Source organism: Dasypus novemcinctus, chromosome 2 (assembly GCF_030445035.2).
Source record: "Dasypus novemcinctus isolate mDasNov1 chromosome 2, mDasNov1.1.hap2, whole genome shotgun sequence".
Classification (NCBI taxonomy): Eukaryota; Metazoa; Chordata; class Mammalia; order Cingulata; family Dasypodidae; genus Dasypus; species Dasypus novemcinctus.
The window spans coordinates 75447717-75467566 of NC_080674.1; the positions used below are offsets into that span (position 1 = coordinate 75447717).

Consider the following 19850-nt stretch of genomic DNA (forward strand, 5'->3'; position numbering starts at 1 on the left):
CTTATGAAGAGAACAGAGCAGCTGAGCCTGGAAAGAAATGAGTCCCAGAGGAAAAGAGATGAGCCCTATGCCAGTCTGCAGCTGAGATCAGAAGAAGCTGGGAACATGGGGCCTTAAGAGGAAAGAGGAAGGCTGAACCCTTGATTACTTGCCATCTTGTGTCAACACGTGGCAATGGACTTTGGGTAAGAAAGTACCTCTTCTGGCCCATGGGCAGAGCTGATGCGCACAAAGAGTGCTGTGCCATGCAGGGGTGTCCCCTGTGAAGGGGAGCCCCATATGCAAGGAGTGAGCCCCGTAAGGAGAGCCGCCCTGCACTAAAAAAGTGCAGCCTGCCCAGGAGTGACACCATACACATGGAGTGCTGACGCAGCAAGATGACGCAACAACAACAAAACAGAGACAGTTTCTCAGTGCCGCTGACAAGAATACAAGCGGACACAGAAGAACACACAGCGAATGGATACAGAGAGCAGACAACTGGGAGAGAGGGAGGGAGGAAGGAAGGAAGGAAGAAAGGAAGGAAGGAAGGAAGGAAGAACCTCTTATGGTACCTTAAGTTGGACCCTTTAAGACCGTGCAATTGTAAGCTTCTACCCCAAATAAATACCTGTTTTAAAAGCAAACAGATTTCTGGTATTTGTATCAACACCCCTTTTGGCTGACTAATACAGATACATTAACTGCAACTGAAAGAAGAACTTGTGCATTGATTAGTATTAAGTGCTGTACCTATATACCTGATGAGTATGATAATATCTCCTTTATTCTAGATTACATGGAGAGGGGTACTGAGTATGTTAAAAGTCTTGACAAATTTGACTCATTTTCTAAATAATGAATGTGCCTATAAAATAAAATATTAACTAACTTAAGACTGTCTTTATTTTGCTTGCCTTATGCTTGTCTTGTCGTTGCCTATATAGTCTTTGTTAGTTTATACCCAGGGCATACTCCAAAATGATAGGAGATTTTCCTTGACCCTAATAAGCAAGAAGTAACTACAGATGAAACTCTTGGTCATCCTAACATTTGCTTTCAAAATGGAATTTTCTATCTTTGTGGAAAGAAACATTACCTCTCCTTAACTTCTCTCTGCTCAGGTTTATGCTCGCTAGTGTACACCGCCACCTCCATAGCTTATGGACCCACCAACCTAGCCCTCTCGTTCTGTGTTCCTAACCTTTCCTGGCACATACTGCTTTTAGGTCCACTCCCAACCTTTCTCTTTGTTCTCCTAATAGGCCACTGCATTTTTAAAACCCTAACAAGACTTATCTCTTCCAGGTTTGATGCTTGACAAATTAATGATCATGCAAGGGTTCCAGCCACTTCCAACCACTGTTCAAAGCACACCTACCTTCAGCCTCAATAGAACAGTCAGAGTTTTACAAGCCGTTAAGCAGGGACTATTGCTCCTAACCAGCAGGAAGCAGTTACAGAAAAATGGCCATAGCCCTTTAGCTCCCCCTTAAGAATAAGGTTGAAAACTCTCTGAGGGGGATGTTGAGGTAGGCTAGAACAGGGACCTGAGGGGAAAAGGTGACACAGGAAAGCACTAGGGTGATAAGGACAAAGCAGTCAGTTCTGTGTAAAACGCCTCCTTGTGGGCATCCACCTTCACCTGTGCCTGACAGAAAGTCCTGCCAACAAGGGAGGAGACAACCACCCAAGGCCGAATACCAGAAGACAATAGATAACAAGAAACTCATTCGCACTGCCTCCCCCCGCCCCCCACTAACCCCACCCAGGCTGGAAGATACTCAGAACCAATGACAATGTTGCATTTCCAAGCCTTATGTGTACTCAGAACAAATGAGAATGTTGTAACTCATTAGCCTTCACTTATATAGAGGAAGGAACAGAGGTGGGGGGAGGCCAGCCTCAAATAGGCCCCAGGGCATGTCTCTATGAGGGTTCAGCCTTCCCCTCTGGGTTTTCTCTCTCTCAGAGGCAGGCTAGCATAGGGCTTATCTCCCAGGGCTTCCTCTCTCCTGGCATAGGGCTCATTTATTTCTAGGCTTTCTATGTTAGTCTCAGCTCTTCTGGTCTCTTCACAAGGTCAGCTGCAAACTATCAGGTGAAGACCTCACCTCTCCCTGGATCAAAAATGACAGAGATCTCTCTTCCAGCATGTCTATCTCAAGTGACTTTCCATTTATATCAGCCCACCAAAGGGGTGGAGACTCAACCTAAGTCACACCTTACTGATCAAAGCCCTAATCTTAGCAGGTAATCTAATTAAGAGTCCCTCACCTGAATCCAATATAACCAAAGGATATCACGCCTAGAAGAACAGATTAGTTTACAAACATAATCATTCTCTTTTTGGGATTTATAAATAATCTCAAAATGTCATAGGCCCTGAATAACCAAAGTCATCTTAGAAAAGAAGAATGAAGTTGGAAGGCTAACATTTCCCAATCCTAAAACTTATTACAAAGTCATAGTAATCAAAACAGCAATAGTACTGGCACAAGGACAGACACATAGACCAATGGGATCAAAGTTCAAAAATAAACCCTCAAAAAAAAAAAATCAACTCTCATATTTATGACCAATTCTTTTTTTTTTTTTTTTGGAGGTAGGTAATAGTATTACTTTTATTATGAACATGAGGAATCTAAATTACAGGGAAGTTAAGAAACTTCTTCAAGGTTATGTTATACTGTAAAGGCACTAACTTTGTCCATTTTATCCTTTGACTCTCCATTGTCCTATCTTACTATTGTCTGTCTTTTTATCCTTTTAGTTACCTTTACTAATAGTCTTTATTTCTACACTCTCACTCTTCCACACAATGGAAAATCATTCAGCCATAAAAAGGTGTGAAGTTCTGATATATGCAACACCATGGAAGAACCTTGAAGATACCATGTGGAGTGAAATAAGCTAGACATAAACAGACAAATATTGAATGACCTCACTGATATGAAATAATTAGACCAGTCAAACACATAAAGTCAGAATCTAGCATATAGCTTACTAGAGATTATAGAATAGGGAGTTAATGCTTAAATGGTACAGAAATTCTATTTGAATAGTGGTGACGGTAGCAGAACATTGTGAACCTTAAGTAATAGAACTAAATTAAATAATTGAATGTGGTTAAAAGGGGAAATTTTAGATTGTATATATGTTAGAATAAAAAATTTTTAAAAAGCCATGGACTGTACACATAGTGAACCCTAAGAAACCACAGACTGTAGTTAACAGTACATTCATAAAAGTGTACTTTCATCAATTGTGACAAATGTACCTCATGAATGCAAGGAGTTAATAACAGGGTGGTAAACCGTAACCCTGTATTTCTATGCATGATTTTTCTGTGACCTCACAATTTCTCTGAAAACAAAAAACAGAATTATCATACAGTAACCATGCCCTAGTGGTTAACTGTGGCAGGAAGCAGAATGTTCATATCATTTAAGGATATCACCCAAATATCCATGCCAAGAAGACAAGAATGCTTGATGCTTTGAAACAGGAAAATGCTTACACCTAATCTGCTATTCAATGGGTGGGACTTACCTGGTTTTAGTGATCCTTTATTAAATTAGTAATCTTTTATTCAATAAACAAGAACTCCAAAACTGGTACAATATTAGCTCTTCAAAGTCCTTTGGATTACAGTCCGTTTTGGGTCAAGCTAACCCCAGATCAGCCCTCTCCTAAACCTACTAAGCTGATTTCTAACGGCTGTGTAGGCATAGGGAAAGCAGAGATGCCACTTAAGGAAAATAGGCCTCTTTGACAAATCAGAGGATATTTCAATAGCATCTGTTGTATAGTAATTTCTAAGATCCTCTTTTGAATAAAGCTTCCATGATTAAGAAATCATAAATTCTGCACATTACATAAGAACTCTTACTGACCATAGGTTATAGAGGCAAATATATAGGTAGCCTAAAGGACAGGTTTCTGTGAGATCATTGGTAATATATCAATAGAATCACCTTAGAGCAAAAAGGGTTAGGATAGTTTAATACCTTTTGTACGCATCTTGAGACACAGGCAGAGATCATAGTTGTGGAGGTACCAGGATGAACTATCAGTGAATGTAGAGTAATTGCCACATCTTGAATTGGGGATCCAAGCAATGGTCCTACACAAGGGAAAAAAAGTGCATTGTTAGGACTTCGGCATACAGGGAGGATTAATGGAGAAATGATAGTAAAGAGATGGGGAGAAAACACTTAACAGTAAAATGAGAATAAAGACAAATAATCCATAATATGAGGAGTTAAGTATAAAAATGCTTACTCTTATTTGAGTATCTTACCTTGGAGGCATGCACTGTGAATTCCATTTTCAAGGGCCTCTTGGGAGGCCTTCAAAAGATCTTCATTAATATTTTTGGCATATTCAATAATTGGCATAACAGATGATGTTTCAAACGGCCTCGTTTCCAGTTCTACAGTCACAAAGTGCCGTCTGTCTCCTAAAGTTCTATCTAAGGTATCTATAATCAAACAAATTGAATACCTCAGAGATTTTGTTCTAGGAAAGTGTCAGTATACTACAACTGGCATAGTTACAATTCAAGAACTTATGGAGGACACAAGAAAAGAAGATATTAACAATGGCACTAGTATAAGAAATCAGAGTAAACAAAAGTTCTATCGAGTACTGCTATAGTGTTAAGATATGTTGAGGCAAAGCACGACTGCCCACGTGGTGAGCCAATGCCCACGTGAGTGCCCGCATAGTACTCCAGTGCCCCATGCAAGTAATGCAGCAAGATGATGATGCATCAAAGGAGAGACAAGGGGAGAGTCAAGGTGTAGTGCAGCAGAAACCAGGAACTGAGGTGGCACAATTGTCAGGGAACCTTTCTCCTCATCAGAGGTCTCTTAAGATCGAATCCCGGTGAATCCTAGAGGAGAGAAAATGAGAAGAAAAGACAACACAGATGGCAAAACAGCAGGGTGAGAGGAGGGGAAAGGAGGAAAATAAATAAATCTTAAAAAAAAAAAAAAAAGATGTATTGAGGCAAGATAATCATGCAAGTTTTATGATATGTAGATTATTCTTTTAGACTTCTGGAAAATTTCTTATTTGATTGAAATTCTTTTAATTACAAACTCTAAGTAATACCTTAAGTGGTAAAAAAGTTTAAGGAGTACAAAAAGATATTTAATGAGTTCTCACTTCAGAAGCACATGTACTGAAAAAGACCTAATGAAAAAAGGCTTCCTCCCCACCAACCCACAATCTATTGTTTTGTATATTCTATACATAATTTTTATAATTTTTCCACTAGAAATGTCTTTTTTAAAAAAACTAAAAAGAGTAGTTCTTGTTTGCTGATATTCAAGAACTGCTACCAATTACTAATATACTAAACAAAACTATGCAGTATTTATGAGTGACAATATAAAGCGGTATTAACTTATGGCCTAAATTCAAAACTAAGAATTATAGTCTGTAATTCTCCTTCATAATTTCTTTTATAGCTAACTTTTATATGATGAAATCTTTTTGAGTTAAAAAATATGCATAAGCTAAAAAGAAAAAGAACATCCATGAAACCTAATAGATTATCAGGACCTAGGCTTTTGAAGCAACCATATGTTGGTTTAAAGTTCTTTTGTGAATCCCAGAAGACAATATTCTTAAACTATTAATATTCTTAATCTATTAATAAATAATAAATAATAAAATATTCTTATCCTATTCTTGTGGGTGTGGGGCACTTTGATTAGATCACTTCAAGGCTTCTGACCGGATGTCAGTGAGGCGTGACCCAATTTGGGGTTCCACCCTCTTGCTGGGTCTTATATAACCTGGGAACATATAGAGACACAGGCAAAAAAAAGGAGCTCTGCCCTATTGACCCAGCTGTGTGAGAAAGGACTCCAGGTTCACCAACAGCTGCAGAGACAGAGAAGTCCCAAGAGGATCAAGCCAAGACCCAAGGAGAGATGCCTAATCACCCACAGTTGAGCTGAAGGAGAAAGCAGAGAGAGAGACTGGCAGACCTGCAAACTTGCCTTGCTACAGGGCAGGACTTCAGGGTCTGCTAGCAGCCAACTTTGGTGAGAAAGTATCTCTGATGATGTCCTGATGTGGACATTTTTGCAATCTCTGAACAGTAAATTTTGACCCAAATAAAATTTCCATTATAAAAGCCAATCCATTTCTGGTATTGGCAGGGCATTGGCATTGGCAGCCCTGTTGCAAACTAAGACAAACCATTCTCTTATTTGTCTTCTTAAATCATTCCTTAGATTTTCTTTAGAAAATGTATATTATACTTGTATTTCTAAACAACATAGTTTACCTCTACTTCATTGTGAAATACTGTACAATGTTCTTGCTTTTTGGCTCCTACATGTTTGTGAGTCTTCTGGGCTGATGTGTGTTGAGGTAATATATTGTTTTTCACTGCTATAAAGTATTCCATTGTATGAAAACAGCACAGTTCATTTATCCATTCTTCTGTCTACAAATATTTGAGCAGGTTTTTTCCTATTTACATTTTTTTTCCTATTAAAATGCTATTATGAAAATTCTTATACCCCTCTCTTGATGCACATGTGTAAGAATTTCTCTAGGGCCTATATCTAGCAGTGGGATTACTGAGTTGTAAGGTACACATGCTCAACTTCACAAGAAAGTTGCCACAAATTTATTACAGTGGTTATACAATTTACATTCTCACTATTAGTTTGTAAGAGTTCCCTTCGCTCTACACATCTACCAACACCTGGCATTGTCAGATTTTAATTTTTGCCAATTTGGTAGATGTAAAATGGTATCCCTTGCAGTTTAAATTTCTATGTCCTTGGGAAACGGACTTGGCCCAGTGGTTAGGGCATCCATCTACCACATGGGAAGTCCGCGGTTCAAACCCCTGGCCTCCTTGACCCGTGTGGAGCTGGCCCATGCGCAGTGCTGATGCCCGCAAGGGGTGCCCCCCGCGTAGGGGAGCCCCACGCGCAAGGAGTGCGCCCCATAAGGAGAGCTGCCCAGCGCGAAAGAAAGTGCAGCCTGCCCAGGAATGGCGCTGCCCACACTTCCTGTGCCGCTGACAACAACAGAAGCGGACAAAGAAACAAGAGGCAGCAAAGAGACACAGAGAACAGACAACCGGGGAAGGGGGGTTTAAATAAATAAATAAATCTTTAAAAAAAAAAAAGAATGTTTTAAAAAATAATAAAAATAATAAATAAATTTCTACGTCCTTAATCATTACTGAGATTGAAAATTTTTTAAAATGCTGAGTCTTTTGGGTGTCCTCTTGTGAAATGTCTGTTCATTCTCTTTTGCTCACTTTTCTACCAGATTGTTACATTCTTATTGATTTTTAAAAGTTTTTTTTTCATTCTGGATTCTAATCTTTTGGTAGTTTTATGTAATACAAATATCTTATAATTTTGGGCATGTTTTTACCTTTGTAGAGTATTTTAATGAACAAATTCTTAATTTTAATTACATCAAATCTAGCAATCTTTTAATTTATAGTTTGAAATTAATTTCAATCCTACCCTGTGATGGTTAGGTTTATGTTTCAACTTGGCCAGGTAATGGAGTCCAGTTGTTTAGGCCTGATTTTCACTGTGAGGACATTTCGTGGACTTAAATCATCAGTCAGATGATTGCATCTATAACTGATTACATTTACAATCAATTGAGGAGACTGCCTTCAACAACGAGAGAAGTCTCATCCAATCATTCGAAGTCTTTAAAACAAGAAGTGATGTTTTCAGCAGTCAGAAGGAAGAATTTCCATCTCTAGTTCAGCCAACCAGATTCTTTGAATTCAACAAAAACCTTCATTGGAGTGCCCAGCTTACAGCCGGACCTGTGGAATTTGGACTTGTGCATCCCAATAGTCGTATGAGACAATTCTATAAAATCTCATAATATTTATACAGCATCTCCTGCCAGTTGTTTCCCTTGAAAATCCTAATACAGTCTCTATCTTGTTTGTGAGACAATTCTATTTTCTTCTGAAAATGCCTTTCATATTTAAGATGGGATTTTTGTGCATATGCATCTATTGGCATTAACTTTATATTTTTGTGCTCCAAGCATGGTTTTGCAACTTTCTCCACTATATCTAAGTTTTCAAAATTCACTTTTGTGTGTGGCATGAGGTAGCAATCTAATTAAAACTTTGTCCATATGGATAATTATCCCAGGTCCATTCATTAAATAATCCATCCTTTCCCACTGATCTGCAAAACCACTCTGACATAAATAAAATTTTCACATATGTATGAGTCTGTTTCTAGGCTTTCTTCCATTGGTCTATATGACTATGCCTCAATGATAAGCATTGATTTTCTTTTTTTAAAGATTTCTCTCCCTTCCACTCGACCCACCCCACCCTGAGGTTTTTGCTATCTGTCTGAATATTTGCTGTGAGATCTTCTGTATCTATTTCTCTTTTTGTCTTCTCATCTTTCTCCTCTAGAATTCACCAGGATTTGATTCTGGAAATCTCCGATGTGGAGAGAAGTTCCCTGTCAGCCGTGCCACCTCAGTTCCTGGTTTCTGCTGTGCTTAACCATGACTCTCCCTTTATCTCTTTTCTGTTGTATCATTACCTTGCTGAGTGACTCCCTTGCGTGGGCACTTGGGCACTCGCCGCACAAGGCATCTTACTCTTCTTTTCCACCAGGAGGCCCCAGGGATCAAACCCGGGTCCTCCCAAATGGTAGGTGGAAGCCCTATCACTTGAGCATCACTTCCCAGCATTAATTTTTTTTTTTTATAATTTTTTTTCTTTTTTCTTTTTATTTCTCTCCCCTTCCTCCTCCCCCATGCCCCAGTTGTCTGTTCTCTGCGTCCATTTGCTGCGTGTTCTTCTTTGTCCACTTCTGTTGTTGTCAGCAGCATGGGAATCTGTTTCTTTTTGTTGTGTTATCTCGTTTTGTCAGCTCTCCGTGTGGGTGGCACCGTTCCTGGGCAGGCTGCACTTTTTTTCGCAATGGGCGGCTTTCCTTACAGGGCGCACTCCTTGCGCGTGGGGTTCCCCTATGCAAGAGACAACCGAGTGGCATAGCACTCCTTGTGCACATCAGCACTGCGCATGGGCCAGCTCCACATGGGTCAGGGAGGCCTGGGGTTTGAACCGTAGACCTCCCATGTGGTAGACAGATGCCCTAACCACTGGGCCAAGTCCACTTCCCCCAGCATTAATGGTTGATACACCTAGTTCTTGAGGAGAGTTTCTGGCTAGTCCTGGACCTTTGTTAATCCATATGAATTTGAGAATTAGCTAAAAAAAAATCGCATGTTGGGATTTTAAATGGAAATGCACTAAATCTATGTATAATTTTGGTAGAATAGATATCTTCATGACATTTAGTCTTCTTAACTATGAATAGTATGGTTTCCCTCTTAATTTAGGTTTTAGCTTTAAATTTTTCTAGATTTATCCTTAAAAATGGTATAAATTCACATTTTTATTAAATTTATTCCTAAGACACTATCACTTTTGTTGCTATTGCAAATTGCATTGTAAAAAACTGCCTTTTCTGTATTAGAAAATCAATCAATTTTTAAATACAGATTTTATATTTAGAAACTTCACTGAAGTGTGATTAAGTGTAACAATTTATCTAAATGGAAAAACCAAAATAAACTAGAAACAATCATATCCCTTGCAAATAAGGATAATTTTGTTTCTTTCCAAATATAACATGCCATTTATTTATTTCTGGTCTTATTATAATTGTTTAGGATCTCCAGAAATCCTTGTCTTGCTACTGATATGAAAAGAAATGCTTTAAAAATATTCCCATTAAAATAAATTAAAATTTTTTTTAATTAAAAAAAAAATCCCCATTGAGGTTTGATGTTTGCTATGGGGTTTTCAGTAAACTCATGTCTATTCCTAGACTGTTGAAGGTCCCGCACCAGTCAATAAAGGTTGAATTTATCAAATATTTTTTCCTGCATTTACATACTGACCATGTGGATTTTCTCCTTTAATTTAAGGTGGAGAATTTTACTCATTTATTCTTTAATTAAGAATTATCCTGAATTCCTGGGATATAACATATTTTCTGGTCATATATTATCTTTTTTATTACTGGATTCTGTTTACCTCTCTCTCTCTCTATATATATATTTTTCCATCACTGGGTTGTTTTTCCCTTTTGTTTTATGTATTTATTTACTTATTTATCCCTCCTCCCTCCATTGTCTGCTTTCTGTGTCCATTCACTGTGTGTTCTTCTGTGTCTGTTTGTATTCTCATTAAGTGGTTCTGGGAACTGATCCGGGGACCTTCTGGAGTGGGAAAGAGGTGATCACTCTCTTGTACCACCTCAGCTCCCTGGTCTGCTGCGTCTGTTATTATCTCACCTCTCTGTCTCTTTTTGTTGCATCATCTTGCTGCACTAGCTCTCCACATGGGTCAGCTCACCACACCACCCAGCTTGCCTTCACCAGGAGGCCTTGGGTATCAAACCCTGGACCTCCTATATGGTAGATGGGAGTTCACTTGCTTGAGCCACATCCGCTTCCCTCAACATTTAAAAAACTGAGGCATAATTCACATCCAGTGAAACATATTTTTGTGGGTTTTAACAAATGCATTCACCTGTATTTCCAACACAATTTATGTCACACCAGAAAGTTCCTTTTAATCCCTTCCTAGTCCATATTCTGACCTCACTCTGGACAAGCACTTTTCTTATTTCTTTCACCACAGATTATTTTGCCAATCTAGTACTTCACATAAATGAAATCATACAGAATATATTCATAAGAATATTTCCTTCTATAAACCACAGTGCAGTTATCCCATTTTCTAAATTTAACATTGATAAATTCCTTTAATTAATCTATCATCCATCTTCCAATTTTGTTAACTGACCCAATAACGCTGATAATGTCCTCATAGAATTTCTCCCCTGCCCCCTCCAGTACCAGGTCTGGTATATGACTACATATTGCATTTAGCTGTCACGTCTCTTCAGAGTCCTTTAATATGGAATATTTTTAGAGCTTTTATTTTTCTTTTATGACATCAATATGATTTGAATAATACAGGTCATACAAGAGGACCATCCCCACCCCCACACCCCACCGGTTCCTCAATTTTGTTGGTCAGATGTTTTCTTACGGTTCGATTCAGGTACACTTTCCCAGGTGAAATACTATATGTATTAGCCAAAGGGGTGCTGATGCAAAATACCAGAAATTGGTTGGTTTTATAAAGGGTATTTATTTGGGGTAGGAGCTTACAGATACCAGGCCATAAAGCATAAGTTACTTCCCTCACCAAAGTCTATTTGGAGCAAGATGGCTGCCGACATCTGGGAAGGTTCAGGATTCCTGGGTTCCTCTGGGTTCAGTGCCTCTCTTTTCTCCACAAGGTCAGCTGTAGACTATGAGGCTCTCTAGGCTTTGCCTCTCTCCACAAGGTCAGCTGTAGACTATCAGGTGAATGGCTCTGTCTCTCTCCCTGGGGTTTCTGCCGTGTGGAAGGAGCTATCTCTGTTCCTCTGTGTTCTTCTCCTGGCTCAGGTCCTCTCTTCCCAGGGCTTGCTTCTCTTTCCTCTGCATGCTAACTTCCTGGGGCTCCAGCTTAAGACTTCAGCATCAAACTCAAACATCAAAACTCCAATATCAGGGAAACAGACTTGGCCCAATGGATGGGGCATCCACCTATCACAAGGGAGGTCCGCGGTTCAAACCCTGGGCCTCCTTGACTCGTGTGGAGCTGGCCCACGCGCAGTGCTGATGCACACAGGGAGTGTGCCCTATGGGGGGAGCCGCCAAGGGCGAAAGAGGGTGCAGCCTGCCCAGGAATGGCGCCGCACACAGGGAGAGCAGACACAACAAGATGATGCAACAAAAAGAAACACAGATTCCTAGTGCTGCTGCTAAGGATGGAGGCGGTCACAGAGGAATGCACAGCGAATGACACAGAGGGCAGACGGCTGGGGGAGGGGGGGAGGGAGGGGGAGAGAAATAAATAAAAAATAAATCTTAAAAAAAAAAAATTCCAACATCAGAAACCCTCAACTCTGTCCTTTAACGTGCCTTTTATCTGTGAGTACCCACCCACCAAGGGGAGGGAACTCAATCCCCTAATGATGTGGCCCAATTAAAGCCCTAATCATAACTCAATCAGGCCCAGGTACAGATCAGAGTACAAACATAATCCAATATCTATTTTTGGAACTCATAACCATATCAAACTGCTACACTATGTAAGTGATGTGGTCCTTCTCAAAGAACCACATCTGTATGCATGCAATGTTAATCTAACCCTCACTGTGATGTTAATTTTGATCATCCCATGAGTGTGATATGATTTCTGCAGTGTCTAGTTACTACCTTTTTCCCCTGCAATCTGTGGGAAGACACTTTAAGACAATGCAAATATCCTATTCCTGAACAATTTACTCTTTATTTAGCACTCATGATAGTTGCAAATGATTATTTCCCTATTGTAATCCTCTTCCCCAAACGTGTAACAGGCAGCCCTAGGTGATCCACTATAAGGAAGAACCCTCCCTTCTCCCCCATTTGTTATTCTATGTAGATCAGTATACATTCATGAACTTCTATTATTTCTTAATGGTCTATAATTAATTATTGTACTTAATTACTCTAGTGTTCAAATTGTTCCAGATTTGGCCAAATGGAGCCTCTTCAAGCTGGCTTCTATCTCCTTATGACATGCCCTCATTCTGTTTTTCTCACCTCACAAGATACTGCATTGTCTGGTTATTTTTATTTATTTATTTAAACATTTAGCCATAGTTTTATTTAGAATTTTAAAAATTAAGAACAAGAAATGTAAATACACTTTTTCAAAGTGTACAATTATTGGCTTTTAGTATAATCAGAGTTGTGCATTTATCACCACAAAAAAATTTTAGAATGATTTCATTACTCCAAGAAAAATTCCACACCTGTTACCATTTACTTCTCAATCCCTCTATCCTTCCCCAGCCCTACATAATCACTAATCTAATTCCATCTTTATAAATTGACTTACATTGTTTATAAATGGAATCATATAATATGTAGTATGTTGTGTCTGATTTCTGTCACTTAGCATAATGGTGGGTTGTTTTTTTTGCCTGATATTACCATCTTATAACATTAATACACATAACATTTGTTCAATTTAAAATAAAAAGTCTTTACATATGCAGTATTATCTTTATTCATATTGCACATGAGGTTTTATCATGCTGTACAATCCCACGTTACATTTTTTAGCATTCTTTTAGTAATATATATATTAGACTTTCCCTTTAAACTACTGTCATACCCATATAATAGCATTGCTAGTTATAAATACTATGTTGTGCTTGCACTTTTTCTATTCATTTCCAAAGATTAAAACACAACCATTTTACCAGTTCTGCACAAGTTAACCCTTAGCTTTCAATTCTCTAACCTCATTGTATTCTCTGGTGATCCATATTCTAGTTATTAACTCCATGAGTTTATACAGAGTATTTAGTTCATAAAAACACAATCATATGGTATTTGTCTTTTGTGTCTGGCATGTTTCACTCAACATAATGTCCTCCAGGTTCATCCATGTTGACACATGCTTCACGAATTCATTTCTTCTCACAGCTACACAATCTATTGTTGGTTAACACCACAGTTCATTTATTCATCAGCTAATGGACACCTGGGTTGTTTCCATATTTTGGCAAATGTGAATAATGCCACTATGAATATCAGTGTGCAGAATATTGGTGGGCAGATGTCTGTTCGTGTCACTATTCTCAATTCTTCTAGATATATACCCAGTAGGGGTATTGCCGGTTCATATGGCCAACCTATATTCATTGTCCTTAGGAACTGCCAAACAGTTCTCCCCAGAGGCTGCACCATTCTACATTCTCATCAAAAGTGAATAAATGTTCCTATCTCTCCACATTCTCTCCAACATTTGTAGTTTTCTGTCTTTTTAATAGTGGCTATTCTAATAGGTGTGAAATGATATCTCATTGTAGCTTTGATTTGCATTTCCCAAACAGCTAGTGATTTGGAACATTTTCTCACGTGCTTTTTGCCCATTTGTATTTCTTCTTTGGACAAATGTCTATTCAAGTCTTTTGCCCAATTTTTGATCAGGTAGTTTGTCTTTTTATTGTTGAGTTGTAGGATCTCTTCATATATCATGGATATTAGACCCTTGTCAGAAGTGTTATTTCCAAATATTTTAGAATATATCAAAGAACTGATCCTTTTGATTTGTGAGGTCAGTTGTAACTTCACCCCTTTCAATTCCAGTTTTATTTATCTGCATCTTCTTTTTTTTCTTTGTTAGTCTAGCTAGGGGTTTGTCAATTTTATTTCTCTTCTCAAAGAAAGAGCTTTTGGTTTTCCTGATTTTCTCTATTGTTTATAGTCTCAATTTCATTTTTTCTGCTCTGATCTTTATTATTTCTATCATTCTGCTTACTTATAGTTTGCTGTTCTTTTTCTGTTTTTTTTCCAGTTGTTCAGTTAGATCTTTGATTTTAGCTCTTTCTTCTTTTTTAATATAGACATTTAGGGCTAAAAATTCCCCCCTCAGGACTTCCTTCACTGTATTCCATAAGTTTTGATAGGTTTCTCTTTCCTGTTACTGATTTCCAGTTTCATTCCATTATGATCTGAGGAGCTTTGCATAATTGGAATCATTTTATATTTATTGAGACCTGCGTTTTGACTTTACATGCGGTCTGTCCTGGAGAAAGATCCATGAGCACTTGAGAAGAATGTATAACCCCACTGAGTTTGGGTGCAACATTCTGTATATGTTTGTTAGGTCTCGCTCGTTTGTCATATTGTTCAAGCTGTTTCTTTGTTGATCTTCTGTCTAGTTGTTCTATTTAATAACGTGAGTGGTGTGTTGAAGTCTCCAACTATTCTTATAAAGATGTCTGTTTTTCCCTTCAGTTTTGCCAGAGAGCGGCTCATGTATATGGGGGCACCCAGGTTAGGTGCATAGATATTTATGACTGTTATTTCTTCTTGGGGGATTGTCCCTTGTATTAATATATAATGGCCTTCTGTGTCTCATAACTTTGCTGCATTTAAAATCTGTTTTGTCTGATATTAGTTTAGCTACCCCTGCTCTTTTTTGGTTACTGTGCATGGACTATCTTTTTCCAATTTTTTACTTTCAGCTGGAATGTATACTTGGGTCTGTGAGCCCCTTGTGGGCAACATATAGATTGCTCATTTTAAAAATCCAAATCTGTCAGCCTGTATCTTTTGATTGGGGAGTTAAATCCATTCACATTCAATATTACTGTACATGCATTATTTCTTCCACCATTTTATTCTTTGGTTTTCATATGTCATATCTTGTTTTCCTTTGTCTTTTTACTCTTCTGGTTATCCTTTCTGCTATTTTTGCCTTCTATGCTCTCCTACAAGCCTCTCTCTCCTGTCTTTTGCTTTTGGGCTGTAAGGCTCCCTTTGATACTTCCTGCAAAGGCAGATTCTTTTTCAAGAACTCTCTTAGTTTCTGTTTATTTCTGTGCATTTTAAACTCACCTTCATCTTTGAAGGACAATTTTACCAGATAAAAAATTTATTGACTGACGATTTTTTTTCTTTCATTATCCTAGAATATTTTTTCCAGGTTGTTTCTGCTTGTCCTCTAGCTATTTTTCTGAGGGGAGAGAAGGGTCTATCCTTCTAACCCACCATCTCCATGAGGTCTGGCTCAGGCTGTGCAGCAAATGCAGAGGAAGTGTGAAGGCTCTAGACATGTTGCTCCCTTGTCCTGGTTATTTTTGATAGTCATTTGTTCTTTATTCATACTTTCTACCCCTTTTTATTTCTTCAAAAATAATAAGCATACTTCTGCATCCAATAATTCAATATATGAAGTCTTTGCTGGTATGAATCTGATGTTTATTGTTTCTTATGATTTTCACTCCCTGCACCTTTTCTCATGGTCTTTTAAAAAACTGTTCATATTCCTTTATCTGCAGGATTCCTTTGAGGCCTGGGTTAAAAAGATACTTCCTGAGAAAAGCGCAATGTTCACTTTGGTTTTTTTTCCAGATTCCTTCAGATACTAACAACCCATGAGCACTTTATACTAAACTCTTACTGGCTTGGAATTTTTCATGTCATACTGGTTACATGAATTTAGGCTGAAATCCTGTATCAGGAGTCAATGGTTACAAATTATCAGAAAATTTTCCTTCTGCCCCCCAAGAACCAAATAGGTTAAGTTTTCTTATACTTGCCCATTGTAGAAAAGTGTTTTCCTAGTTAACTCTTTACATGAACAGGTGGCTCTTAAGTACTAAAGAGGAATTACAGACTCCTATAGAAAAGCTAAAGACTTCATTGCTGACTCAGTTCCCTGGTTCCCTGCTCCCATTTCCTTTTTGACCTCTGGGAATTTCATTACATTCTAACCCACTTAGATATTAACTAAAAGACAACACTGTGATTATATTAATACTAAAAGCCACCGACTGTATACTTTGGATGAATTATATATTAGTATAACTCAATAAAACTGCTTTTTAAAAAATGCATTATTTATATTTTTCCAGCATTTTTAGTTTTTCCAGATATGTAGTCCAGAAATAGAAGTCCTCCTGTCTTATGCACCTATATTCTTATTTAAATTTTCAAATTTTAGTGTAACATCACCATCTGGCCTTTTCATAAATAACTGAGGTATTTAAAAGTCCTTGGTTATCCTAAACATCTTTACTCTGCATTTCTTCCATGTATATTTTTTGTGTCCTTGGGAGTGAGTAGCAATAACTGTTGTTTTGTTCTTTTGCTTAAGAGAACTAAATTGAAAGTATCATACATAGAAAAGTCACAAATTCTTATCTTTTTGGAATAGAAATATGAAAACTACACTTTTTCAAGAATACCATCAGCACAGGATTACCATATTTATTAAATAGTGGAAGAAATCTGCCACTCACTTTATAAAGTAAAAATAATACATTGGTTCAAATGCTTCAGATCGTGGGAGTAAGGATTAGGATACCATCTACTTCACTGGCTTATTCTATTCCATGACCACTGAAAAGTACATTAGTTTGATGAAATGGGTAGTAATGGAACAGGCTTCCTGTGTTATGAACAGAAGCATTCTGAAAAACAAAGGATAAACCAAAAAACTGATTCCTCTGATTGATGACACTAGTGACTGTGACCCCTGCTTTAAGAAACTAAACTAACAGATCCAGAAAGCATATGTTGGAAAGAGAGAGAAGAAAATAAGAGAGAGAGAATAAACAAATAGAGCAAGTCCTAAATGTTCTATTTTTTACCTGTAGCATGAACTGAATTTAGAATGGTCTCTCGGTACGCCACCTGGAGAGGACCTAGGTAGGTTTCTATTCCATACTCCCGCTTGATTCGATCATGAATAATCTCAATATGTAATTCCCCCATACCACATAAGATAGTCTGGTGAAAAAAGATGAAAATAAAGCAAAGATTAAGGAAAAAATTACATTTATCACAAAGTACTACATAAAGGTAGGATGTCAGTAAACACTTAAGTTATTTTTCATTAATTACAAATTGAGTTTCTTTTGCCTCTTTTTTTGCCTTGTTTTTTTGCTCCTATATCAAAATACTGTTTTTGGCTTTTCTGACTGAAATAATGAATGAATTAAAAGTGAATTATTTGTATGATTATTACACTTCAATAGAAAGTTTAAAGAGTGAATTATTTTGGGGGGGGGAAGCAAGCTGTAGACTATTACAAATAGAATAGCTTGTTATTATACATCTGTGTGTGTGTTGTGTGTGTGTATATGTATTTGAAAAAAGTCTGGAAGGCTAGGCATCAAGTTTTCACAGGGGTTACTTGTGTAGACAAGAGGCTTTATTTCTTTACTTTGTATAGTTGTTTGGTGTTTTTAAAATTAAGTTTCCTTAATTACTGTCATTGTAAACTTAAGGGTCAATTAAACTAAATTACTACCTCATTTTCTGGCATTTTGGGAAGATAAAGTAGCCCACATTTTCCAGATTGATTATCCCTTTTAAAAATGAAATTATAATTTTAAAAGGAATTCTTTTAAAAATGTTATAGAAACTTTACCTTGTCTTCCTAAAATGAGATACAAAATATAACAATCTTTTCCTGATGAAGCAAAAACATCCATTCTTCTAGGTGTTCTGTTCCAGCACAGTTTTGTACATACTTTGAAATTATTTTCTCCCACATTGGTAGGCTGTAATCTGTCACTTCTTATCCATTTTACATGTATGTCTTTCAGCAACAGTTCTCACCCATCCTCCCTCTAGTATGCTGCTTCTATAATCCTTTGTATAACAGGTTTAAGGCTTTCTCTTGGGGTTGAACATTATGTCAAATTTTCAGAAAAAGCTGACTTCTGATAATTATATGAAGGAATTAGGAGAATATGGCTGTTTAAATTCATAATAAATATAAACAATTAGAAAATTTTATGATGTGAGAACCATAAAAGAAAACCTTTTTTTTTTTCAGTTGGATAGAGCAGTAAATGTTTTAGATATTTGCACTTACACACACATACACACACACACACATAAATGGTATTACTAAAAGGCTTCTGAACTTCAGGAATACTATACTTACTTGTCCAGAGTCAGGATCTAGCCTCACTTTCAAACTGGGATCTTCACGCTGAAGGCACTTCAATGCATGATCCAAATCTATGATACAGAAAGTAATAATTATCTTTACATTTCATTTTTTAGATAACTTACAAAATCATTCACTCATTCAACAAATATCTATGTGTCTTCTATATTCCATGCCCTTTCTAAATGCTATGAATACTGCTAGTAAATCTGACAAATACCTTGCTATTATGAGCTTTACATTCTAGTGGTGAAAATAGATGACCAAGCAAATTTTTAAGGAAGAAAATTTTCAGCAGTTAAATGCTATGCATAGAATAAAACAAGGTTATATGAGGACTTTCAGGAAAATGGCAGACTAGAAAGACATGGGACTCTCTTCTCTCCCAGAAAAATAGTGAGAGGACAGGCAGAAAAGGGTCTGGGGAAAAAATCTTCCCCTGAGACACCAGGGGAAGGCTGGATACTGCCCAGAAGAGAGAGGAGCAAAAGAAAAGAATCACAACAGCAGAACTGTGAGTTGTAGGGATCCTCCACCCTACAGATACTTCTGAATTCCCAGGCTTCGAGGTGGGGGCTACAAAGGGAGAGCCACAGAGAACCACCTTCCGTGGAAAGGGGAAAGAGAGTAACACAGCCTAAGGCTGACTAAGCTTTTGACAAAATTGGTCTGCTGTGTCCCATGAACCATTCCAAACAAGGCAGGGCCCATGCCATTGTTTGCTTGGGAGAGGGTAAAGGACTAAAAGATACCCACGCCTATTAATCTCTCTACTGACTGGGACTGATAGTTGAGGATGCAGAGGGGACTGGAATTATCTTCTACCCAGGATAAGGGAAGGGGCTGCCAGCAAATGCTGGAGAACTCCCTCTAGAAAGTGAATTACAAGGCTCTTAACCTCCAGGAAGGATTCTGTATCACATTGATATGGTCCATGTTGCAGCAAACACACTCCAACCAGGCATTGAACTGACAGGACTGCCTAAGAGCATGATTTGCTGGCAGACCAAGAAAGAGAATGTGAGGAAATTAAAAGTAAATAATTGAGAGGCTTTTTCCAGCCTACACAGCTTCCCTCCCTGAGGCTGCTGGAAGCAGGTCTGCAACCCAGGTCAAGGGCCCACTAACAAGGACAATCCTAAAGACCCAGAACAGGTTAAACAACAGCAGTAACACACAAACTCTTGTCACCAAATCCTTAAGAAAAAGAGAGAAGTTGAGCACCTAGGTAAACTCACCAACATAATCAGATGCCTAAACATCAGCAAAAAACTACAAGCCATAACAAGAAACTGGAAAA

The 19850-nt window shown here is 37.9% G+C and overlaps 1 protein-coding gene across 18 annotated transcripts in view; it reads right to left on the minus strand.

The window, feature by feature from the left end:
• Positions 1-19850, minus strand: part of GFM2 (GTP dependent ribosome recycling factor mitochondrial 2) — a 99037-nt gene that overhangs the window by 30342 nt on the left and 48845 nt on the right. For all 18 annotated transcript variants that reach the window (XR_011646015.1, XR_011646017.1, XR_011646014.1 and 15 more), the window contains 4 exons: positions 18545-18621; positions 17241-17379; positions 4283-4462; positions 3990-4105 (listed from right to left, as the gene is read on the minus strand). Coding sequence is in view for 3 of the 18 variants with exons in the window: in XM_058274808.2 (XP_058130791.1) it covers positions 3990-4105; positions 4283-4462; positions 17241-17379; positions 18545-18621 (512 nt within the window). In the remaining 15 variants the exon portion in view is untranslated. The remainder of the gene's footprint in view (positions 1-3989; positions 4106-4282; positions 4463-17240; positions 17380-18544; positions 18622-19850) is intronic.